The following is a 24,840-nucleotide window of genomic DNA, read 5'->3' as shown; positions in this document are numbered from 1 at the left end:
CAACATTTAATAATTTTGTTTAACAACTTTTACTAAGTTTAACAATTTATTTACTAAAAACATTTAATATTAATCAAATTTAATAAAAAACTTTTACTAAAATATTATCACAGTTTTTTAAATATTATTAAAAAATATAATTTGTTATTTTTCTGCTAGAATTCAAACACTGCTATTTTTTCTAGAAGTAACTTTTAATGCTTTTATTATTATATTTTATTATTATTATTATTATTGTTATTATTATTATTATTATTACTACTGTTGTTGTTATAATTATTAATACTATTATGTTTTGTTAATAATAATGTACTTAAAAATTATTTCATAATCATTATTGTTAATATATTCTTATTTATATCTTAACCATTTTAATAACTTCAAGATTGATTTAATTCAACATTGCTTATATCAATGTGGTTTTTGGTTTTTAACTGTGAGTGACAGTCTAACAAAGTATGTATATAAGTTGTATACATGAAAATAACTTAATAATATTATTACTTGCTTATTACTTGTAATGTTATTTTATTTTAATCTATATTTCTCTTTTTTTTATTTTATTATTTTTTTATTTATTTTTTAACTTTTAAGTGTCAATTTATTGACTTATTTGTAACAATATGCATGACATCTAAACTATTACTAAATAATATAGTTAGCATGTATATGAGTAACTTTTTACAACAAAATTTATGATTTATTTTGCAAATTTATTCAATATGGTTAAAATAATTAAATGAGATAAAAGGTTGCAGTTAATTGACCAAATAAATTTAATAATGGGTTTAAGAAATATTCTAATAAGCTAATGTCCCTTCTACCATCTGGTAAACCTATTTTTTGTTTATGATAACCTCATTCAAAATTCTAATCTAGTTGATAGGTTGCAACCGTTGTTCTATTGTTATTATGATAAAAGAATTAAACTTGATAAAAAAAAATATCTATAGCTCCAAATGCATGAATAAAGTATTCACCTTAGTCTTGGTTACGTAATCTTCACACAAACAAAGGATATTTTGCTGTTCCTGTTGAATCATAGATTTGTATTTGTTTTGCACATTATCTGGTTGGAAAAGTAAGCATAAATAACTGATAATGTTTAAATTATTGTTAAAATATCAAGTAAATATTAGGTAGGCATAAATTATTAAGTAAGCATAAATTATTAAGTAAGCATAAATTATTAAGTAAGCATAAATTATTAAGTAAGCATAAATTATTAAGTAAGCATAAATTATTAGGTAAGCATAAATTATTAAGCTAGCATAAATTATTAAGTAAGCATAAATTATTAAGTTAGCATAAATTATTAAGTAAGCATAAATTATTAAGTAAGCATAAATTATCGACATGATTTTTTAAGAAAGTAAAATCAATAAAAACAAAAAAGAATAAATTATGGCATACATGGCAAAAGCTACAACAATAAAACAACCAGCAAAAACATCAATAACAATAAATAATTAAAAAAATATAAACAACAACAGCAACATAGTTATGTTACTCTATTAAATTTTTTCATGTTAAAGGTTTTTTTATATACTTCATAAATCTCAACATGTATAAACTTTCTATAGTTTTACCTTCATCTAGTTAACACATGAGGTCACATTATGTCTAACACCAACATTTGCTACAAATTTCCTTAATTTACTATTATCACAACTAGTAAAGACACACAAGTTAAGATAGTATTTATATTGTGCGTGCCACAATTTGTTTTCTAATTTATCAATAGTTCTGTTAATGAAGCTATTCAAACAACTTTGTAAAATACTTTGATGCATTAGCTGTAACAACTTAAGTATTGTATTTAATTTTTTTTTATCTTTTTTGTTTTTGGGGTTAAAATGAGTGCAGAATCTTATTTTGAAAACACAAATGTGTGTATTTCTTGTTAATTTAAAAAAAAGTCAAGAATGTTATATGTTCTTAGCAACAGATTTGTTTTTTTTTTCCATATATTGCAGACTCAGTAAATGTAAAACTTTAACAACCTAATTCATCAGAAGATTAAATTTAAATCATAAAAAACCTAACCCATATCCTCCACGTGGAACGTGGAAAACAATTTTAGGAAAATTTACCCATATTCAGGTACTACCCCAAAGACTAAATAAGATTATACATTTATCTCAATTTTTCAGTAATTTTCTATGACTTTTTCTTATTTGTTATATATTATTGCTACTATTATAATGTATTTATCTTGCATATTACCTGTATTATATTTAATAACTGAAATAATTTTACCAAAATGGATTTTAATGGATTGGCATAACGGAAATGATTTAAGTTTTTAAATAATGTTATTTGTACTAGTTTTGTTTCAAAATTTCTAATAGCAATCAGTTTGGGTTTTGTTTTATATTTTCATTATAAAAAATCACAGTAAAAACGCCTTTATTTTAGAAAAATTAATTCAATTTTTTGTATTTATTTGAAAATTTCATTTTTTTTTATAATTTACTCAGAATATATTAGAAAAATAAAATTCAAAAACGCATAAATTTTATTGTTTGTTTTATTTACAAAAAATCATACCAATATTTTGTGTTGCTAATGTAATGTCATGGCTCCATTGGTACACAGCTGCCTCTGAGCAAAATGGTGGTACAATTTCTCTATAAAAATGAAACTTAATTTTTATTAGATGAATATTAAAAATAAGTACCTTATAGCTCATCTCACTCTTTATTTAACAAATCAATTATATTTAAAACTGACATCAATATTCAAGTAATTTTTATTTGACCATAATGGTTTATACAGAAAAATAAATAGCTTATTAAGAAAAACAACTTAAAAATAAAATAATCTGTAGTATTAATCACACAGAAAAACAACTTAAAAATAAAATAATCTGTAGTATTAATCACACAAAAAAACAACTTAAAAATAAAATAATCTGTAGTATTAATCACACAGAAAAACAACTTAAAAATAAAATAATCTGTAGTATTAATCACACAGAAAAACAACTTAAAAATAAAATAATCTGTAGTATTAATCACACAGAAAAACAACTTAAAAATAAAATAATCTGTAGTATTAATCACACAGAAAAACAACTTAAAAATAAAATAATCTGTAGTATTAATCACACAGAAAAACAACTTAAAAATAAAATAATCTGTAGTATTAATCACACAGAAAAACAACTTAAAAATAAAATTATCTGTAGTATTAATCACACAGAAAAACAACTTAAAAATAAAATAATCTGTAGTATTAATCACACAGAAAAACAACTTAAAAATAAAATAATCTGTAGTATTAATCACACAGAAAAACAACTTAAAAATAAAATAATCTGTAGTATTAATCACACAGAAAAACAGCTTAAAAATAAAATAATCTGTAGTATTAATCACACAGAAAAACAACTTAAAAATAAAATAATCTGTAGTATTAATCACACAGAAAAACAACTTAAAAATAAAATAATCTGTAGTATTAATCACACAGAAAAACAACTTAAAAATAAAATAATCTGTAGTATTAATCACACAGAAAAACAACTTAAAAATAAAATAATCTGTAGTATTAATCACACAGAAAAACAACTTAAAAATAAAATTATCTGTAGTATTAATCACACAGAAAAACAACTTAAAAATAAAATAATCTGTAGTATTAATCACACAGAAAAACAACTTAAAAATAAAATTATCTGTAGTATTAATCACACAGAAAAACAACTTAAAAATAAAATAATCTGTAGTATTAATCACACAGAAAAACAACTTAAAAATAAAATAATCTGTAGTATTAATCACACAGAAAAACAACTTAAAAATAAAATAATCTGTAGTATTAATCACACAGAAAAACAGCTTAAAAATAAAATAATCTGTAGTATTAATCACACAGAAAAACAACTTAAAAATAAAATAATCTGTAGTATTAATCACACAGAAAAACAACTTAAAAATAAAATAATCTGTAGTATTAATCACACAGAAAAACAACTTAAAAATAAAATAATCTGTAGTATTAATCACACAGAAAAACAACTTAAAAATAAAATAATCTGTAGTATTAATCACACAGAAAAACAACTTAAAAATAAAATAATCTGTAGTATTAATCACACAGAAAAACAGCTTAAAAATAAAATAATCTGTAGTATTAATCACACAGAAAAACAACTTAAAAATAAAATAATCTGTAGTATTAATCACACGGAAAAACAACTTAAAAATAAAATAATCTGTAGTATTAATCACACAGAAAAACAACTTAAAAATAAAATAATCTGTAGTATTAATTACACAGAAAAACAACTTAAAAATAAAATAATCTGTAGTATTAATCACAGAGAAAAACAAGTAGCTTATTGGTATAATAGAACTTCTTTGTAGTAGTTAATGCTGCCATATAAACAGGGCCAGATTTCCCCTTGTTTTTAGTAAAACTTTACCCTGTGTGTGTAAATCTCAACCTACTCGAAAATTCATGGGCGCCTGTGGTGCCTGTTTTTAGTAACCTTTTACCTTAGTAAATTATATTTATTTTGAGAAGTGAAATGAAGCTGGTGAAGGTAAATAAATTTTATATATATTATGCATACCTAATGAGTGCTTATAAGTGAAAAATAATTAAAATTAAAAATTTAAGTGACAAATAAACAAATCTTAAAAAAAAAATTTCTAAGTTAAAAAATTTCATAAAAGAATTTATTTATAAGCTATATTTAGAACATAATAATAATGGCTTTCTTTAAAAGCAAGACATGTTATGCGCATTCAAGTTAATTATTAACTGAATTACTCCACTATTTATCAACCGCCGTGTCTTTTATTATATTAATATTTGTTATTATTAATATAGATGACTTGCAGATGTTTACAATCTCATTTTCAAAAAAAGATGCACTTGCAAACTTGTAGGCAGAAAAAAAAATAAACTGAAATTTTCCAGCAAAAAACATTAAGATGCTTGTAAGTTTACTTAGGAGATTTATTCACTAATTGATTTTTTAGCAAGAATTAAATTGTTTCAACCAGTTTTTGTGTCATTAGTTACTCAAAAAACAAAATTTATAAAGTTTCTTTTGGAAAAACAGCTTTTAAAAGAAGAAGTGGAGATTGGATTAAAGTAACCATTTCATAACATTGAAGTTGCTCCAATTTCTAGTTCGATCCAAAAATGAGAAGAGAAAAGTATGCTAAAGGATATAAACGAAGATTATTATCAATATTATCATCTATGATGTAGAGCTTGATAACTATACCGAGAAAGTAGTTATCGAAAAACAGCAGTAATACCAATTACTGCTGTTTTTCGATAACTATTGTGTTTTTTTATGTAAAATAAAATGATTGTATCTTTAGGTTATATATTTATTAACTTGCTAAATAAAGCCTTCTATACCAGCTTGAACTTTAATTTACTATAATTAATTCACTACAACAAGGACTCAATATTAAAAATGCTATTGGGGCAACATTAAAAATATCTTTACAAAAGACTACAATTATCTGGACGCAAAATCTAAAAAGCTTTCTAATGTTCCTATACATAATGTTTAGGAATTTGATGTATAAAATGTTTCCTGTTAATTATATGACAGTGGGGATCACTCAACTTGTTAGATAATACCTTGTTGAATATGAATGCGTTTGATCATTTTAATATGAGTGTAGTTGATTAATGTAAATGTATATAATCAGGGTGACCAGCAAATTTTGATGTTCATTTTTCATGATTTTTTTCTAAAACTTTAACATACAAAGCGACAAAAAATTTCACACAGCCCTTTACTTTTACCCAAAAACATAAACTTACTTCAAAAGTGCTCTCATTGACTTATAAATAATATTGTTATATAATATAATATATAACAATATTATTATAATATTATTATAGTTATAACAATAATATTGTTATAACTTTAAGTTAATATTTGATTGTTAAATCAAATATTAACTTAAAGTTATAACAATATTATTGTTATTCCTTCAAAAGATTTTTAAAAGCAATATGAATTGAAAAAGCATTTAAGAATTTTTGATGTTGTTGTTTTACGAGATCAATCTGAATATAAAACTTTCAAAAGAACATAAAATACATACACTCTGTCAAAAAGGTTTTCATCCACCTATCCTGTACATTTTTCAGACTCGATAACTTTTTATTCAGCAAAGATATAAGCATTTCAACTAAATGATATCGGTTGGCTATTCAAGAAGTATTATAAAAAAAGATTTTACAAAATAACTAATAGAAAATTAAATACAGCATTTAAAAATAAACAATTCCTGTTTTTGCGCAAAAAAAATTTTTCATCCACCCTGCACTTCCACCTCAATTTATTATTAAATCAGTATTAAAGTACCATTTTTTAAATAAAAATTAGATTTAGTAAGATTTTTATATTATTTTTCCTTTATATGAATTTTTTATATTTTTTTTTTTGTTAGAATAATTATTAAAAATGAGAGTTGCAGAGGGAATTAGATTGCTTATTGTTAGACTATGGAAGGAGGGAAAATCACAGTGAAATATAGGAGAAATATTAAAGAAATCACATGCAACTGTGCAGTCCATTATAAAAAAAATACCAAACCTACAAAAAAATTCCAGATTAACCACGTACAGGACGTCCAACAAAATTCAAGTGTTGCATTGATGAACTATTTTGAGAACAGTCATCCAGAATCCTAAAACAAGTGCTCCAAAACTTACTGGAATGCTGCAAACTAATTACAATTTAAAAGTGTACCCTAAAACTATTAGAATAACCTTAAGAAGAACTGGATACAATGGTAGAGTACCATTGAAAAAATCCTACATCAGCAAAGTTAACAAAGCCTAAATGACTACACTTTGCAATGCTTCATATTATTAAACCACAAACATTCTGGGAATCATACATTAGCAATGAGTTAAAATTTAACGTGTTTTTATCAGATGGAAGAGTTAAAGTTTGGAGAAAACTAAATCAACCATTTAAAAAACAAAACTTGTGTCCAACAGTGAAGCATGGTGGAGGAAGTGTTTTAGTGTGTGGGTGTATAAGTGCTTCAGGTGTAGGAAACTTGGTTTTGATTGATGGAAATATAGATCAAAATGTGTATTTAAACATTCTGAAGAATAATCTGGAAGAAAGTTTCCACAAATTGGGACTTACTAGATCATTTATTTCAGCAGATAACGATCCAAAATATACAGCCTAATGTGTCAAGGAATGGCTTATATTTAAAATAGCTAAGCAACTTCATACACCCCCACAACCTCCAGATTTAAATCCTATTGAACATCTGTTATCATCTGAATAAGGACACACAATGCAAGGAATCGTCAACAACTAAAATTAATAATTATGAAAGAGTGGGGCTCAATCACTCCAGAAATTACAAAAAAAAATGAGTTTGTACTATGAAAAACAGACTACATGAGGCAATAAAAGCTCATGGTGGAAACAAAAGTTATTAAGACGCTAACAAATTGAGTTCGCATAACAATTTTATTTGATTTTTGTAAAATGGATGAAAACTTTTTCGGGACAAAAATCTTTCATTCCAAAACGCTGTATTTTATTTGTTACTCATTAGTTTAAAAAATCTTTTTGTAAAATATTTCTTAAATGTTTAAATGATATAATTTAGTTTATACTATGCATACATCTTTGCTGAATAAAAAGTTATTGCATTTTTAAAGTGTGCAAGATAGGTGGATGAAAATTTTTTTGACACAGTGTACATAAAAGTTTTTAAAAATAACTTTAAAAATTTTATTTTTAAAATATAAAAAAAATGTAACTAACTAGTTACATTTTTTGTAATTATTTACATTTTTTATGTAACTTAATATTTCAATCATTTGTCAAAAAGAAGACAAAATTATATTTAAGGGTATAAAAGAAACGCAAAAAACACTTATGAAGTGTATATGATGAACTTATACTATGAACTTATGAACGTATACTTGTAAAGTTTCAATGTTTTCTGCCTACAATGACAGAAAGTCATCTGTAATTAGTTTATTAATAAAAATAAAGTAAAAAAAAAAGGACCCCAAAGAATTTGATTAACTACGGCACCGCACAATACTGTAAACTCTATAAGTTAATAAAATTTAAATAAAATGAATTTGTTTTGATGCTTGTCAATTTTAATTAACACACTTTAAAATAACTTTAAAATAACACCACATGATTAATACGTAAGCGTTACATCATCGTTACACTATCAGGGAATCAGTGACCTAGGTAAATATATATTAGATTTTTTAAAAAATCTCTAAAAAAAATGTTGATAAGTTCTAATACATAAAATAAAACTTAAATTATTAGCTTTTTTCCTACAAAAAAAAAGCGATTTTTTAAAAAATATTTTCAAAAATTTAACACCTTAGTATTTTGTACAACTTTATATTGAAAGAGAAAATATTGTTGTAGAATAAAAATTTTCTATAAATAAATATAAAACAAACTTTAAACAATATAGAAATCATTTTAACTAAGCTTTACACTTCAAGCTAAAAATCCTTATCAATATATAATCTTAGATAATACTTATATCAACCATATTTAAAAATATTTTTCTTGTGGATAAATCAATTCTACAACGCTACTACAAAATAATACAAACTAAAAAAAACTTCTAACAACTTTGTAAAAATATCTAAATTTGAGGTTAAACTGAGTTTTATTGTATAATGTCCAAATAAAATCAAATCTAATTGTCTAGTCAATCAGTTACATAGTTGCCAAATATCTAGACATGTTGTTCTACAGACACGTGGGGGATTTTAAGTAGTTAAGAGTTAAATCAAATTGTATGACTATATGGAAACACTAAATAATGTTTTTTGTTTTTTTTGTAAAGACTTGATAACAATAATTTCATTTTATATGAACAAATTTAAAAATATAGTGAAAGAAAATGAAGTTTTTTTACTTTAATCACCTTGATACTACTAATGCTAAAAAAAGGTAACATGTAAAACAGGTAAAAAGAACTTGAAGCAGATGTATTCTCCAATTGCAGTGCACTTTGTTTTAAAAAAAAATTGAATGGTTTCTTAAAGTTGAGCCAACCAGATAAAAAAGTTTATCATGCAGGTAAAATAGCTTAAGAACTGGCATATATAAAAGCTTAAGGACTGAAATAAAGCTGAAGCTAAAGGTATTTCTAAATCCATACTGCAATCTATTTGGTACCTTGACCCATGTTTCATCATAGTAATAGCAGATCAGAAATGTAAAGAGCATGGCAATATGGCTGATAGAATATTTAGTCTGAAAAGAGCTTCTGCAGAAAGTATTTATTGAAAAAAACACATGTTGATTAAAGACACTTGAATGCACTTAAAATTTTTACAGAATGAGTCATCCAATTTAGTTTCAATAGTTATGGAGAAGTATTTTAAATTTCAATGGGAGAAGCTTCATCCAGAATATTGGATTTTATATGATTTATATCAAGATTTTGAAAACCCCCACATCTTAATGTTGTGAACAATTGCTCGGAGAAGGCATTCAAACTAGTTTAACAACTTAATAATAAAAATATATTTATAAATAAAAAGTTTCTTTTTACCCATAGAAGCAAATTAGAAACAGTAGGAAAAACCTGGATCATGCTAAAGCTGCACTCAATAGTAATTAATTAATATCTACTTTTTGATCTAATTTATTTTTCGAACACCTGACATTTTTTGATTTTTGTTTTGAACTGTTACTAAATACTTTTTAGTTTTTCATCGAGTAAAAAACAACAAATATGGTTTTAAAGTAGTTTTGCAATTTTATTTGATTGTTTATAGTTACCTAAAAATATATTCATGAAAAAAATTAAATTCAGATATTAGACCTCATTATTGGTTGGGAAATTCCTTTATTAAATAGCTTGAGATTTAAGGGCCCCATAAATAATTAAAATTTTTCCTAAATACATGCTAAATATTGGTGGATTTTTTCAAGATATGTGTGTGTGTGTGTGTGTTTATATATATATATATATATATATATATATATATATATATATATATATATATATATATATATATATATATAATTGTATATAACAAACATAATAAATGCATTAATGAATAAAGTAACCTTTATTTATCAAAACATTTCTGAACATACTCTGGATTAGTACTATGTCTCAAAATATTCAAAATGGCAAAAACAGCTAATTAAACACCAGGAAAAAAAAATCTTATATGTAACCTTAATTGGTCCAAAATGTTTAATCTTTTTACATTAAGTGATTCCTGTTCATAAAGAAGCTTTTCCAAGTAACTAGAGATTATTGGTGAGTTAACAATTGATTCACTGGACATAAAATCCCTGTTAAAAGAATAAAACAGAGGATTAGAAATATTTAATTAAAAACAATTTGTAAGAAATATTCAATTCATCTTCATATATCAATTTTGAATACTAAACTATGTTGATACTTAAAACAAATCCTAATTATGTAATAATACTAACAATTTTTTTCAACTTATAACTTGTCAATAGCGTGACGCTTTTATGAGAGAGTTTGCAAAAAAAAAACTTCTAATTTTGTAAATTTAAATTCACTGTTTAAAATAATGACTGTTACAATTTCAAAAAGGAAAATATTTATAAAATTGATGCATTTTTTAATTTTCTTGAACAACCTTTTGTAAGAAATATCTGTGATTCCTTTGTTTATTTTATAGGTAGTTATCATATGCAGCACCAAAATTTAGACTAGTAACACTGCAGATCTTAAAAAATTCCAGAAAAAGAATAGAGGCAGTTACCAAATCTTTTAGTTGAAAATTTGTTTATAATTTAGTAATAAATAATTTTAATTAATATAATCCCTATTAGCTTTGATCATAGCCTCAATTCAAGGATGAAACTTGGATCAGGTTTTCTGGATGTAGTCATACTGACATGCTGGACCATGTCTGAGGGATGGAAGTTGTCAGGGCACCAACATTTGGGTGTTGTCGCTCACAAAACCTGGCCTGAACATATGCACAAATAGAAAAATCCAGAGTGTTAATCCAGAGACCTAGGAAGCCAGATTTCTTAGGGTCAGTGAGAAATAATCTCTGAGAGCTTTGTCTGAACAAGTTTTGCTGTGTGGAAGGGTCCACCATCCTCCATGAAAACAAAATTGTTACAACACTTGAAACTGCCATGTATCCAGGTAAGCACTTAGGGCTTCTCTGGATACATGGCAATAGGCAAAACATAGGGCTTAAAAACTTAATTTAATTTATCTTATGTACCTATTCTGATGCCTGTTGATAAAAAAATCCAGAGAAAAAAATCAAGGAAGTCTTGAACACTTAGGGTCAAATGATACCTATCAGCTTTGTTGTTTGAGATCAGATTCACTTTAAAATATTTTTCATGTGAAAAACTGTTTACTGGACAAACCCCGTCGAGCAATTTTCAAAATCTTTACCTACATGAAGGACTATCAGGATTGTTTCTTTTTTTCTTTCTTCATTCTTGTATTTTTGAAATATTCTTAATATTTTTGTTTACTATTACATAGATATCATTGCTATATCAACCCTGAAAATCTTGTAAATTTATTAGTTTTACCACCAAACCTATGATTTTTTAAAGTTTGGCTCAAATTTTGCTGCCGCATACGGTATATACTACTATTGGTTACATAATATTGCTACTGTTGTTTATTGTTGGGTAGTATTGAGTAGAAGAACTGAATAAACTTCATCAAAGATTTGAGATATGGATCATTCTTTGGTTCTTTTAGGACTAAAACACCAAAGGTTTTGATTTTTGATTTTTTTGAGAAAGTTTAACTTTTTTTTATTTTGAAAACTGAAATAATTTTGAAATTTGACTTTAGGTGATATTAGTTAAAAGAATTGTTTTCATTCTTCTATTTAGCATACCATTTCACCAGTATTGTCCTAAAATTTCTTAAACTGTTCATTAAATAATTTTAGGTATTGGTCTTTAGTTACTTCGTGTGGAGTAAAAAATAAAAAATATTGATCAAATTAATATAAACAAACATTCTTGTTATAAAATACAATAACTACATTATTAAGAATTTTTCGTTTTTGCTTACTTTTTTACGTAAAACTGTTTTTTGAGTTAAGAACTTTCTTCTTCAACTTATCTTTAACTTGCAACTTTTTTTGCTTCTTAAACTTATATTTAAAAAAAAAATTTCATAAATTTTTTTAAATTAATAATAAATGTGTTGTTTGATAGAATGAATGAGAATTATTTAAAATTCTCAATTGCAAAATTTAAAAGTTTAAATATAATTAAATAGTAAATAAAATCTTGTATTTTACTTTTATTATTTTTATAGTTTTTTGTTGTGTTTTTGTTTTTGTTTTTTTGTTTAACTTTTTTTATGTAATTGCAAATAAATTTGTCAACATTAACTCAGAGGGCAGAAATAATATTGGTTAATCATGCTTTAAATAATATTGTATTTTAATATTTTAAAAAAAATTGCACCTTTTTAAGAACTGTTTTGAAACAAAAGCATATAATTCATGGTATGATATTGTTTTTTGAGTGCTTAAATTATTGTACCAAATTATTCATAAATTAATTCATAATCATATTTGAGTTATACAATTATCGTAATTGTACCTCACTAATTATTGAAATATGAAGTTATTATAAAACATAAAAATTGCAAAGTGTTGTTTTAATTTCTAATCAAAGTAATTATATTATTTAGTTATTAGATTTAAATCTTAATGAGCATTAATAGCAATAAATTAGTCTGTGGTTAAACTGTAGATCCAAAAAAATAAATTCGTTATTCGTTATTTAATTTTGCATTTACAACAGAACAAAATTTGAAAATAACTTTTTATGTGAAAAAACAACTGAATTTTAAGAATTTAAAAAATCTTTTCTGTATTACTTCTTTTGCTTAACTATTATTCGCAAAAAAGTAAACAAAAACCCTATAGTAACTTGTAAAGCTAAAAAAAACCTACGCTTAAACCCTAATAAATATTTATTTGACCAAAAAATACATTTTATTGGTCAAATAAAAAAACATTTTTTTTTCAACTCTATCGAAGATATACTTATGCATTTCTGTGATTGCTGACAATTTTGTATCTTTCCATACTTCAACTTTGCTTTCCCAAAAAATCTTTTGATTGTTTTCCCTTTCAACATCAACTGTATAAAGAAAAATATTTTCTTGAAAATGATGAAAAACATAACAAAAAAAAAAAGGATATTTTAAAAACAAGGCTAGTCTTATAAAACAACCTGTTAGTAGTCGACCAATAAGCTCAGTATATGATTTATGATTTTGCAGAATTGACATATTAATTTCCTTAAAATTACTTAAAATTTGAATGACTTGAAAAAGCAATATTACATCAACAAAACAAAAAAATAACTTGAAAAAACAATACTAAATCAATAAAAAAAAAATGACTTGAAAAAACATTACATCAACAAAACAAAAAATGACTTCAAAAAACAACATCACATCAACAAAACAAAAAAAATCAAAAAAAACAATTCAATTGAAATAAAAATTAATATAAACACAAACCATGGCTTTATCTTCCAAAAGTTTGTAGACTTCAACAGGCTTTATGTAAGCTATACCATTGAGTTTTCGACAACAAGTATGTAACATGTCAGTCACCTACATTTATAAAAAACTGATGTACCAAGTCACCATAAAGCATTACAAAACATAAAACAAAATATAAAATAAATTAGAAACCAATTTTGCACGATTTATTTCAATATTTTCCAAAGACTCTCCAAGCTGATTTATTCTCATACTTCGTTTCACTGAATGTTTTTCAATCAAATTCCACAACATTTTCAAATTATTCATACTGAGTTTCATCAATTTCTAAAATTTTTTAAAGTTTCAACTTTTTTATAACTGAGTATATATTAATCAAGTACTGTAAAAAGGACAAGTGTAAAAATTGTATGTGTATGTGTTTGAAAAATCAAATCCGTTGCAGCCAAATGAAATGAAAAAATGAAAACAACAAATTAGTTACAAATAAAAAACAAAATAAATAAAAAATTAGTAAATCTAAGTTGATACCGTAATATGAATTTCTAATTAATGTTAAAAAATGAAATATAAATTATTTTATTGTTTATTATATTATTCTTTATTAAATAAATTAAAACATTTTAACTTATTACTATTTTGATTAACATTTTAACTTATTACTATTAATTAGTAAACTAAATTGACATAAAATAAAACTTCATGCAAAATGGACCTAAAGAAAACAATGTTACAATTACATTGATATGAAAACTCAAAAAATTTATACCTCGTTATCTCTTATTTGATCAAGAAAGCTGTCAATATCTTGAATTATAAAAGAAAAAGAACAATAGCTTTAATTGAAGTAAATAGTTTTGATTGAAATAAATCCACCATTGAAAAACAAAAAGCAAAATGAATAATTTCAACAGAAGAAAAAAAGAAATAATTTGTATTTATTCACAAATAAAACTAATAAAAAAATACACACAAAATGAGGGAAAAATCAAAACATATATTTTATTTATTATTAAGAGACATAGTGTACAAATTTACAATGTCACGCAGTGTACAAGTAAGGATCACCACATCATTTTCACACATAAAAATCATCATATATTATGTGAATATGTTCTACATATTCTACTAATAAAAGACAAACCATTTCATAGTCTAGAAATATAGACATAAATCAATGCTAATGCCACATATTTAAATTATGAATTGATTTGCTAATTTGTCAACTTAGCTTTTAGTTAATGCAATTTTTTTTAAAATATGTCAATCGAGTGAATCATCAATGCTTGGTTTTCAAGGCAACAAATTTATTTCTGAAATTTTATATCTTATAAGTTATAAGATTTATTATAACTTTGAAAAAACAAAAAAGAACTAAAAGATAGACCAGATAATATTGTGCAACTCATCGTTGTCCAAAACCTTTTTAAATATTTTGTCACTTATGAGCTAGTATATAACTTTAAAAACCATTATAAATGTAAATATGTTAATAATGGAAGTTTTTTTTCTTCTAAACATCATTGAAAGTTGCTTACATTGGAATCACTTTTTTTTCTTTTGTTAAATTTTTTATTTGTTTTTTTATTGTATAATATGTAAAATATTAAACTAATTAAATTAATACCAATTAAAATCAACATTTATTTAAAATATAATTGCATATAAAATCCACCTTCAGTATTATTGTCTAAATAAGATTTGGTAGATTTGCAGGCATCTTCAACATGACTTTCCAATTCCTAATAAAAAAACAATAATAGTTAGAAACAAAATTGTAGAAATTATTTTAAATGAGATAAAAGAGTAACTAAATCAATTAAAATCAATTGAAAAAATTTGTACAAACAAAAAAAGTACAATTGAGTAATTATCTGATAAATGGACAACATAATCCTTGTTGATTAAGTACTTACTGACATACAAAATACAAGAATAAAATTTTTACCAAACTAATAAAAGCAAGTTCTTGATTCATAACTTCAATTACATCATCATGTCTAAAATTAAATTCATTAAAGTCACTCCATAGTTACACAATTATTACAGCCACTTTGTTATTACATTGTTATTATAGTTACTAGATTATCACACCGACTACTTTCTATTCAAACCCTAGTGGAAATAATTCAGACCAAATAAAAAATAGGAGAAGACAGGAAACATAACATTATGGGGAACAATTGACCTTTTCAATTATTTCCTAACAAAATTAAAATCATTGCATTAAACTTTTATAAATACTTTGCCTGTTGTACTTGCGAAGCACATTGCAGAATACCTACATAGACAGGGAACGTTTAAACAGTGGTTGCATAAGTCATTGCATTTAAAAGTTATATTTTTGTTATGGGATGATTATTCCTTTATTGTTCTAAACCTCACTCTGTCACAAAAATTGTTCATTATATATATATATATATATAATATTTGTAACAATATTTTGTAAATTAAATTTCTATAACTCTATCATTTAAATTGAACAAATATTTCAGTTACTTCTGCGCTTATTATTTAGAATTAAAATCCTATAATTCTTAATTTTTGTAATTTTTTGAGACCCCTTGAGGATTTGATTACAAAAGTTCAACTGTATTCATTGAATACAGTTGAACAGCGGTTGAAAGTACCCCTCTAAGTGGTTGAAACGATACTATATAGGTGGGGTACAATAGACCACTTTGAGGCTTACTTTTAAAACAGTTGTAGAATTGGCAAAAATCTAGATTCTAAATACACTAGTTAATTTTGTTTGTTAAAGTCCATTAATTGCAATGCTACCAAAGTTTATTAGTTTTTGGCAATACATCATTTAGAATTAAAACAAAGCATGCTAAGTGGTCAAACGCTTCCCATATTCCTCTAGACCAGAAAAGAATTACATTTTTGAAACGACAATACCTTGTACATTTATAAATGAGATTTTGAAAATGTTTTGTGGATGCATAAAAAAATAAACACAAGTTAAATAGGGAGGTCCAGTTTTTAGTTTTAACCATTAAGACCATCTATAGACAACATTTTTGTACACATTCTGATGCATAGTTTGATTGTTTTGGTTATTCTTGTTGAAAATTTTCTCAAAACAAAATTTAAGTTATTTCTATTTCAGTAGTTTAAGGGTTAAAGATTAATGATTTTCAAAAATGATACCTGTTTGAAATTTTTTAAATATCCATACTAATGTCATATTTTTAATATTCATAAAAATGTTTTAGAAAAATTGTGGCAATTGAAGCCTGGGAACAATATTTAACCTCAAATTTGGCTCACACTGCCTTAAATATTGTATTAATCAATAAAAGTGAATTTTATTCAAAATATTATGTAAACTAGGTCAAAATTAATTACCATAAAAGTTTCATAAATAAATTTTTTGACCTCACAAAGAAATTACCATAAATAGTTTATTATTACCCAATAATTAACCTTAAATGATCACAACTTTTAAATGACAAATTTTTTGAGGATGAAATTTAAAACCAGAAACAAAAAAAAATTTAAAAGAATTTTAAAGACATGTTGTTGTGTGGGAAGGGAGGGAGTGACTTTTATGGTATGAGTAGGGTTGTCCCTTGCTTTTTAGTTATACTTTACATTAAAAATTTATAAGTTTTTATTTTATAAAACATTTGAAATTGTACTTTTAATAAACTACCATTCTGTGTTTTGTGTTAGTCAATATTTGATTAATGAAAAAGTTAATCAAAAATATTTTACTTTTAACAAGTTTCTTTAATGTTTATTTTTGCATTATTGTTAATTGTGTTTTGTAATGCATTGTGTTTGTAAAATTGTTAGTTGTGCTTTGTTATGTATTGTGTTTGCAATATTGTTTTTTGTGCTTCAAAAATTTAAATATTATTAAGTTTTTTACATTGAAAATGCTGCATTCAAAAGTCACAGTTAAAGTAGAAGTAAGGTTTATTTGGTCATTTAGTACTACACTTTTTAATAAAATTTTTTAGTTAAAAGTGTAGTACTAAATGAGAACTAAAAAGTATAGTTTCACTGCTCAGGTGTTCACTGCTTGTGTCACACACAAGCAGTGAACACCTGAGGAGAAAATTAAGTAATAGAGGAGAATTATTTTTCGAACAAGGCATTTTTTGACAGTTGTCAAGACAAAAAATAAAGATTAATAAAACATTATTCAAAAATATACTAATACAATGACAAAAATAAGACAGACATTGCACCAAAACAATACTTACAATAATAAATTTTTTTTTATAAACACTTAAAATGAACAAAGATATACAACATATATATCACCAAAAAAAAACTTACAAAATAAAATTTTGACTGCAAAATAAAAAGCATGCATACAACAATGTAAGGCCTATAAATGGAAAAAAGCATTAATGCTAAATTTGTGTAGTGGTTAAGTAATAAACATCTCCTCAGAGTTGCGTCTATTATTACTGGCATTTCGATGAGATCAGCACTGATAACTAGTTTATCCTGTCAGAATAACGTCATCGCCACTTATGCTTTACCCCACAACTTACGCCTATTTCATACTGCAGTAAAAAATAGCCAAAACCCAACCATACCCAAATTTGTCTAAAAGCACCAATATATTTTTGATGAAATGATAATAAAAGTATGTATAACATATGATAGTAGAAAAGACATTGCACAAATGCTTTTAAAAATGATACCAGCAAAAATGTAAAGAATTAAACATGTAGTGAAGGATGTAAGAAACTCTTTTTAATAATAAAAGACAAAAATTGGATAATAATAAAAAACAAAAATAAATGTGAAAATTAAAACAAAGCTGAGTAAAGAATGTAAAATAATATTAACTTCAAAATTCTTTGATGAAAACCAGCAAAAAAATAATATATTTAAAAATACAGCAATAACACCAAATAAATACTGTAATAAGATTAGATAAATTTTAGCCAAATGACGATGTAAAAAGACCAAATATATAAAAGATATTGATCTAAGGCGAGTGTAAGAGCTCGGTGTAAAACTTGAAAATTTTTAAAATTATCAGTTTTTGTGGTATTTTTAAGGGATTTATTATTTTAAATGTACCTACAATGAAAAAAGGATGAAATTTATTCAAAAGCGGGATTTTGTAATTATTTTGTAATCATCTTTTACTTACCTACATTTTGATATAACACTTTTTTGTGATTATTATTTGTTAAATTTTGATCTGTTTAATAAACATCTGATTTAAAATGGTTTTAACATTTTTAGTTTCATAAACCAATATATATTTAAAAAATAAGTCATACAGACAAAAAAATACAGCAAAAAAGAAAAGTTTAAAGCAATTTAAGAAGATCTCTGCATCTGAAAAATATTCCATAAAATCTTTAATATAATTTTTATATCTAGTTTTTATCTAATTTATGTACTTAAGCCATAATCAATGAATATAAATATCAGTCTTCTTCATTTTGCCAGCCTTTTATTACCATTTTTATTTTTCTTATTTTATCTAGAACTTAAATAAAATGTTCGTTCTATCAGTTGTTTTTTTTTTAAATAAACTACATAGAATTTATTCAAAGCACTTTTTTCACTGTTTTTTTTTTTTTTTTTAAATTTAAGTAACAAATAAAGATGAATTTTTAAAATTGCGCATGCCAGCCTAAAAATGACACTTGAGACAGTGTTTTTTGTGTGCTGGAATTAAACTTTAAACAGAAAAGACCGAAATATATATTTCAGTTGATTCTAGCTTATACATGAGCACCAAGTTTCAATCCAGCAAAGAAATGATTGGCTGTCCATTAAAAACAAGAACCAGAAATCTAGTTAACCAGGATAGAGCAATCAATAGGTGTGTAACTTAGGACTCTGCAAAGAAAGGAGAGATTTGAAAAAGTTAAGCAGTTGAATAATCAGAAAAGACAGCTAAGAAAGTCCTTCAATAAGAGAAAAGGACTGTGCAAATATTTGATAAATCACAAAAGTCACCAGACAAGAAAAGAATAGACAAAGCTCAGGATGAACAAACCTAATGTGAAAATGATATGACCCATTTAAAAGTTTCGTTTAATGCAAAGAAAGTGATGATTCTAAATATAATGTATCTAATTTTAAAAAATCTAAAATAATATTAGAACTAACACCTTATAAACTACATGAAGCTACTTTTGCTGTTAGTGTTTGGTATAGAATTAGTATTATACCCCAGGCTGTTATGATCTCTGCTATCTTCAATAAAACAAGTGTTGATTTGCATGAAACTAATTTATCAAGATCTACTCTACACAGAAATAGATGCAGAGTTATTGAAAATCTTGGTAACTATTATTCACTAAAGTAATCAAGTTTATTTATTTTATTATTTTTATTATTTTAAATATATAATTTAATTATATATTCAAATATATAAATTAATTTTAAGATAAAGGAAAGACTGTATGACAGGATCTTGTCAGAGCTAGAAAAAACTTTTTATTATTTGAGAAAGTAGGTTTTTGGGTTTTTAAGGGTTTTATTTTTAAATGCTAGATATCATAGCCAAAATGAAAAAATATTAATGACTGCATGACAATGCAGTATGGAGATTTCTAGAAAATTCAATTAATATCATAACGAAATTGTTTAAGATATTAAAATTTTAGCAAAAAATGACAATGTCATAATAACAGTTTTCAAAACTTAAATTGTAAAATGGTCATATAGTCTTATGACAGTGAAACTTAAAACCATTGAACATAACCGTTGAACATAACTGTTGAACTTAACTTAACTTGTTAAGTGTTAATTAAACGACTTAAAATACTTAAACAGTTAAAACTTAATTAAAACCTAATTGTATTATAATTGTATTATAATTTTATGCCACACAAACTTTCTATAAAATATAAGCTTTATTATTTAAAACACAATTTTTTAAAATGAGGTTTTTTAATATAAATATAAATTTTAATATAAAAAGAAAATCAGAAATTTTATCATTTTAAAAAACTTGAAAACAAAAAACCCAAAAAACCCAGAAATTCTATTTCATTGGGTTTTTTAAAAAAACCCAAAATACCCAAACCGCAAAAAACCCACTTTGCCCAGCCCTGGATCTTGTTGATGTTCTGAAAGGAAAGAAACTCATAGTCTATTTCTAGTCTAGTTTTGATGGGAAATGTTAGGCAGCTAGAAGAAGGCAGGATAATGTAAAATGGCAGGATTAAAATCTCAATTTGGATGAATATATTTTCTATATTCTTTAAGTGGCAAAAGAACTAAAGCTTTATTACCCGTTTCTTATTATATGGAAGATACAGAATAAGTTATCATATACTAATAAATATTGGCGACTAAATTTTAAAAATTTGATAATCTTGAAATCAATAACATTTATTTGGTCACATATATATCATCATCGTCATCATCATCATCATCATCATCATCATCATCATCATCATCATCATCATCATCATCATCATCATCATCATCATCATCATCATCATCATCATCATCATCATTATCATCATCATCATTATCATCATCATCATCATCATCATCATCATTACTTAAAAGAAGGATTCGGTAATTATTAAAGCAGAAACAATTATCTTGATTTAAATGTGATTTAAATTGTTTTTATTGTTATTTTATTGTTATTGTTATTTTTTTGATTGTTATTAGTCATGATAATTGAATTTTTTAGAAATGATATATTTTTAGAATTGGAGTTCTTCACTTATATTAGGAAACTTTAATTACAAAACATAATGCTCAAGTAGACAAGGAGATGTTGAACAAGCAACATTTTAAAATGATTAAGAGCATTGCTGATAAAGATTCTGTTAAAATTCATTCAAACACACATAAAGTAAGATAAAGAGAATTATTGACAAAAATTTAATATTTTGGCAAAATATGATTGGTAGATAAAAAAGTAATAATTACAAGACTAGTTTTAATCTCTAATAACTACAAAACTAGTTTCAATATGAATCTCGAATAATTTTAATTGAAAACTTATTATCCAATTCACAAATTCATCAAAAAAATGTTAATAAAATTATGTAATACATTTTCAAAATGAAGTATCCATAACTCTATTTTTAGTAATGACATTTATCAAATCATTAAACCACTTTTTGTTTAACAGAATATTAGATAAAGAAACTTTAAGAAAACTTGTTATTTTGTAACATTTTGAAGCAAAACATCTTAAGATAGCATAATTTTCCTCAGCCATTATCAATGCAGTTAAAACTCAAGAAAGGTTAAGAAGAAAACAGTGAACTGCAACTTATATTTTATAAGAGTTAAAACAATGATCCTTTATTCATTTCTAGACTTTCTATTTATTGTGACTATGATAAAATTTAATGAAGAAACTAAATAAAGGTAAAAAACAATAGTTGAATAAGTTCCTATGAAAATATATTTTTAATAATAATTACAAAAAAATAAAACATTTTTATCTAAATTTAAAAGAAGATGGATCAACGCTTTATTTCAATTAAAAATTTTCCACTTAAAAAAAGTTTAAAAAGAAAGAAAATTTAGATGAAGGTTGTAATTTATAGAAATCCAATTAGTGTTCAAAGATCAAATGTTTCCTCTAATGCTTTGTTTACTAATTCCTGCAAGTAAAGTAAACAAATTAAAAATAATGCATGTGCTTTTAATAACACACAAGAGGCTAAACTTTTTAGACTTTTAAACTTTTTAGACTTTTTTAAACTTTTTAGAGACCAAGTAGTGATAACAAGAGTTTAAGCAAGCACTTTAATATTTTAAAGGAAATTTTTTTTTTAAATATGTTCAAAATTTTTCCATGCAAATATCATAAAAAGATTACTTGCAGAAAAAAAAAATGAAGATCATTTTAAATGATTTTCCATGACTTGAATATTTGAGAGAACTAGATTTTTGAAAATATGTTTAAACATCTTTGATTGTTGAGAGGCATCTAAGGAAAAGATAAATTTAGTTATGATGAGATTACAACAGTTATTTTTTTTTTTTTTTTTTTTTTTTGCTGTACACCTCCTCAAGGCCTAGAAGGCCACTTCAGATGAGGAGGCTACTTAATAGTGGTTATAACCCTCTCTCAAGTCTATAACTCAGAAACACGAACCTTGACGAACAAGGCCGCTGCCGAGAGAAACAAGTTGTTATTATTACACTTGTAGAAAATTTACAAGAATCTTATGCAAAACTAAAAAAATAAATTCGACTTTTTGAAGCTAAATTGTAACAAACATATTTTTTTTTTTTTGATACTTGGTTAATATTTTGATACTTTAGTTAGTTGATATACAAAATAGAAACTTCAGCATCCTTGCCCCTGATGTATAGTTAGCAAAGATGATTTTTAAAATTTTGATTTTCAAGATGAAATTAGAACCCTTGAAATGATTAGATTATCAGATAGAAATGAAAAAAATGCTAGTATAAATAAATTTAAAAAATTGATCTATTGTATCTAATCTAAAATGCGCAAACCAATCACTTTTAGATCTACCAAACAAAACAAAGGTTAAAATGATCATGCTTGCATTGAGCTACATCACCTCAGTGGAAACACCAACAGCTTTTTAATTGTCTTAAAAAATTCATACAATTTTAAGAATTTTCTTTAAAGCAGAAGAGCAGAATGTAAAGCTGCGCTTTGAAAGAACAAAGCTTTATGGAGGAAATTTTAGGAAGACAGTGTTCAAAGCTTCTAGATAGAAAAATATTTTGAATTTTTTCACTGTATAATAATAAATATCTTACATTCATATTACAACAATTTGAATATTTGAGAGAAGTTACAGTTAGTTGTTTGTAAATAACACTAAAACGCAACCATGGCATAAGTCAAGGATACATACCATGACCAGATACATACCATAAAGATACAAACCATTATATAAGAATCAAAAAGTATCAAGAAGTTTGAGAATTAAATAAAAAAAATTTTTAATGATATCAATTGATTATCCAAAGAAAGAGCTATGCTATCAAAGCAGATAAGCCTCTGAATCTGTAGGGTAATAATAAACTATTTAAATTATTAAATATTTAACAACAAAAAGTTTTTTCCTGGAATTTTTAAACGTCAATTAATTTTTATATATTTAAGACATGGGGACCATAACATGAGGTTTAATATTGTTCCCTGTCGCTAGAATTTTTGATCTGCAAAAATTTTATCCCAGACCAAAATTTTTGTTGAAACTTATGGTCCAGCCAGAACAATTTTTTGATATTGGTCCGCTTTCAAAAAAATGATCCGTATTATATATTAATATTATATATTATCTAAATATTTGCGCACAAATTTTCCAGTTGATAACGGACCAAAATTTTGTTAAAATTATTGAATTGTGCAAGTAACTTTTTCAGTTAGCTATTTTTGGTTTTTTAAAGTTTGATTTAAAAAAATTGATAATAAGTTGGAATATAATTAAAAAAGTGTAAAAGAGCATTATAATAATTATAATAATTTTAAGTTGCATCAATTGTTGTAGCTTTTGTTTTTAGACTTTATAAAATTATATCCAATTGGTATAATGATTATAATAATCATTTTTTCAATGAATAATGATTATTATGATATATAATTATTTCTTGAATAATATAAGCCTTTGTAAAAAGTCAATATATCAAGTTACTTTACTTTTCTTTTTATACTTGTATAATAATTTTCCAATTTCAGAGACAAAAAAATTTGAAGCTTTTTTTTAAAATTCTCATTTTTTGCCACCCAAAGTTCTATCAGGGTATTTTTTTTTTTAATTAAATTATTAAAAAAATTTTAAACCAGCTTGCCTTCCCTGATAATATTATAAACTAAAAAAGTTTTCCGGACCAATTTTATCTTGCTCAGACCAGTTCAGAAAAAAAATTATTTGGGATCAGTTTTATCAATGGATCAATATTACCATGACATCTCAGAATCTAATCACCACAATTTTTTTTTAAAACATTCTTGTTTAAAACAACTGTTGATACTAAAGAAAATTTTATTTTTATTTTTCTGGACCATTCATAAATCTAAGTTATAACTATTCAAGGTATCAGCCTTCCAAATATGTATTCTGCTCATACCATACTTCTTTTCTTGTTTGAACATTTTCTATTATTAAAACAAATATTTAAAGAATTCTTGTTTTTACTTTAATTTTTTTGGACCATTCCTAAAACTAGGTCATAACTAATCAAGGTATCACCTTTTCAAAAATATACTCTGTTTCTAGTGTACTTCTTTTCTTGTCTAAGCATTTTCTACTAGGGTGTCTATTGTGATTATAGAAGACAAAATAAACTAAACACAAACCTTTCCTTACGGCTTTCTTCAATCTTTTTTAAAATTCCTCTTTCATCTTCAGGTTTTTCACTGACTAAAAATAATTTTTAAACGAAA

General features: G+C 24.6%; 1 protein-coding gene across 3 annotated transcripts in view; it reads right to left on the bottom strand.

The window, feature by feature from the left end:
- The window catches only part of LOC100207156 (coiled-coil domain-containing protein 180), a 105,879-nt gene that overhangs the window by 67,347 nt on the left and 13,692 nt on the right, over nt 1-24,840 (bottom strand). For 2 of the 3 annotated variants that reach the window (XM_065791253.1, XM_065791255.1), the window contains exons 3-13: nt 24,754-24,817; nt 15,451-15,502; nt 15,178-15,244; nt 14,272-14,309; nt 13,695-13,829; nt 13,518-13,613; nt 13,226-13,292; nt 13,036-13,132; nt 10,190-10,309; nt 2,551-2,630; nt 981-1,069 (exon numbers count right to left, since the gene is read on the bottom strand). In XM_065791253.1, the coding sequence (XP_065647325.1) occupies nt 981-1,069; nt 2,551-2,630; nt 10,190-10,309; nt 13,036-13,132; nt 13,226-13,292; nt 13,518-13,613; nt 13,695-13,829; nt 14,272-14,309; nt 15,178-15,244; nt 15,451-15,502; nt 24,754-24,817 (905 nt within the window). The remainder of the gene's footprint in view (nt 1-980; nt 1,070-2,550; nt 2,631-10,189; nt 10,310-13,035; nt 13,133-13,225; nt 13,293-13,517; nt 13,614-13,694; nt 13,830-14,271; nt 14,310-15,177; nt 15,245-15,450; nt 15,503-24,753; nt 24,818-24,840) is intronic. The other variant, XM_065791254.1, reaches the window with a different exon arrangement.

This window comes from Hydra vulgaris, chromosome 02, assembly GCF_038396675.1.
Source record: "Hydra vulgaris chromosome 02, alternate assembly HydraT2T_AEP".
Taxonomy (NCBI): domain Eukaryota; kingdom Metazoa; phylum Cnidaria; class Hydrozoa; order Anthoathecata; family Hydridae; genus Hydra; species Hydra vulgaris.
The sequence above is the reverse complement of the archived record's forward strand: the minus strand, read 5'-3'. Positions and strand labels throughout refer to the sequence as shown.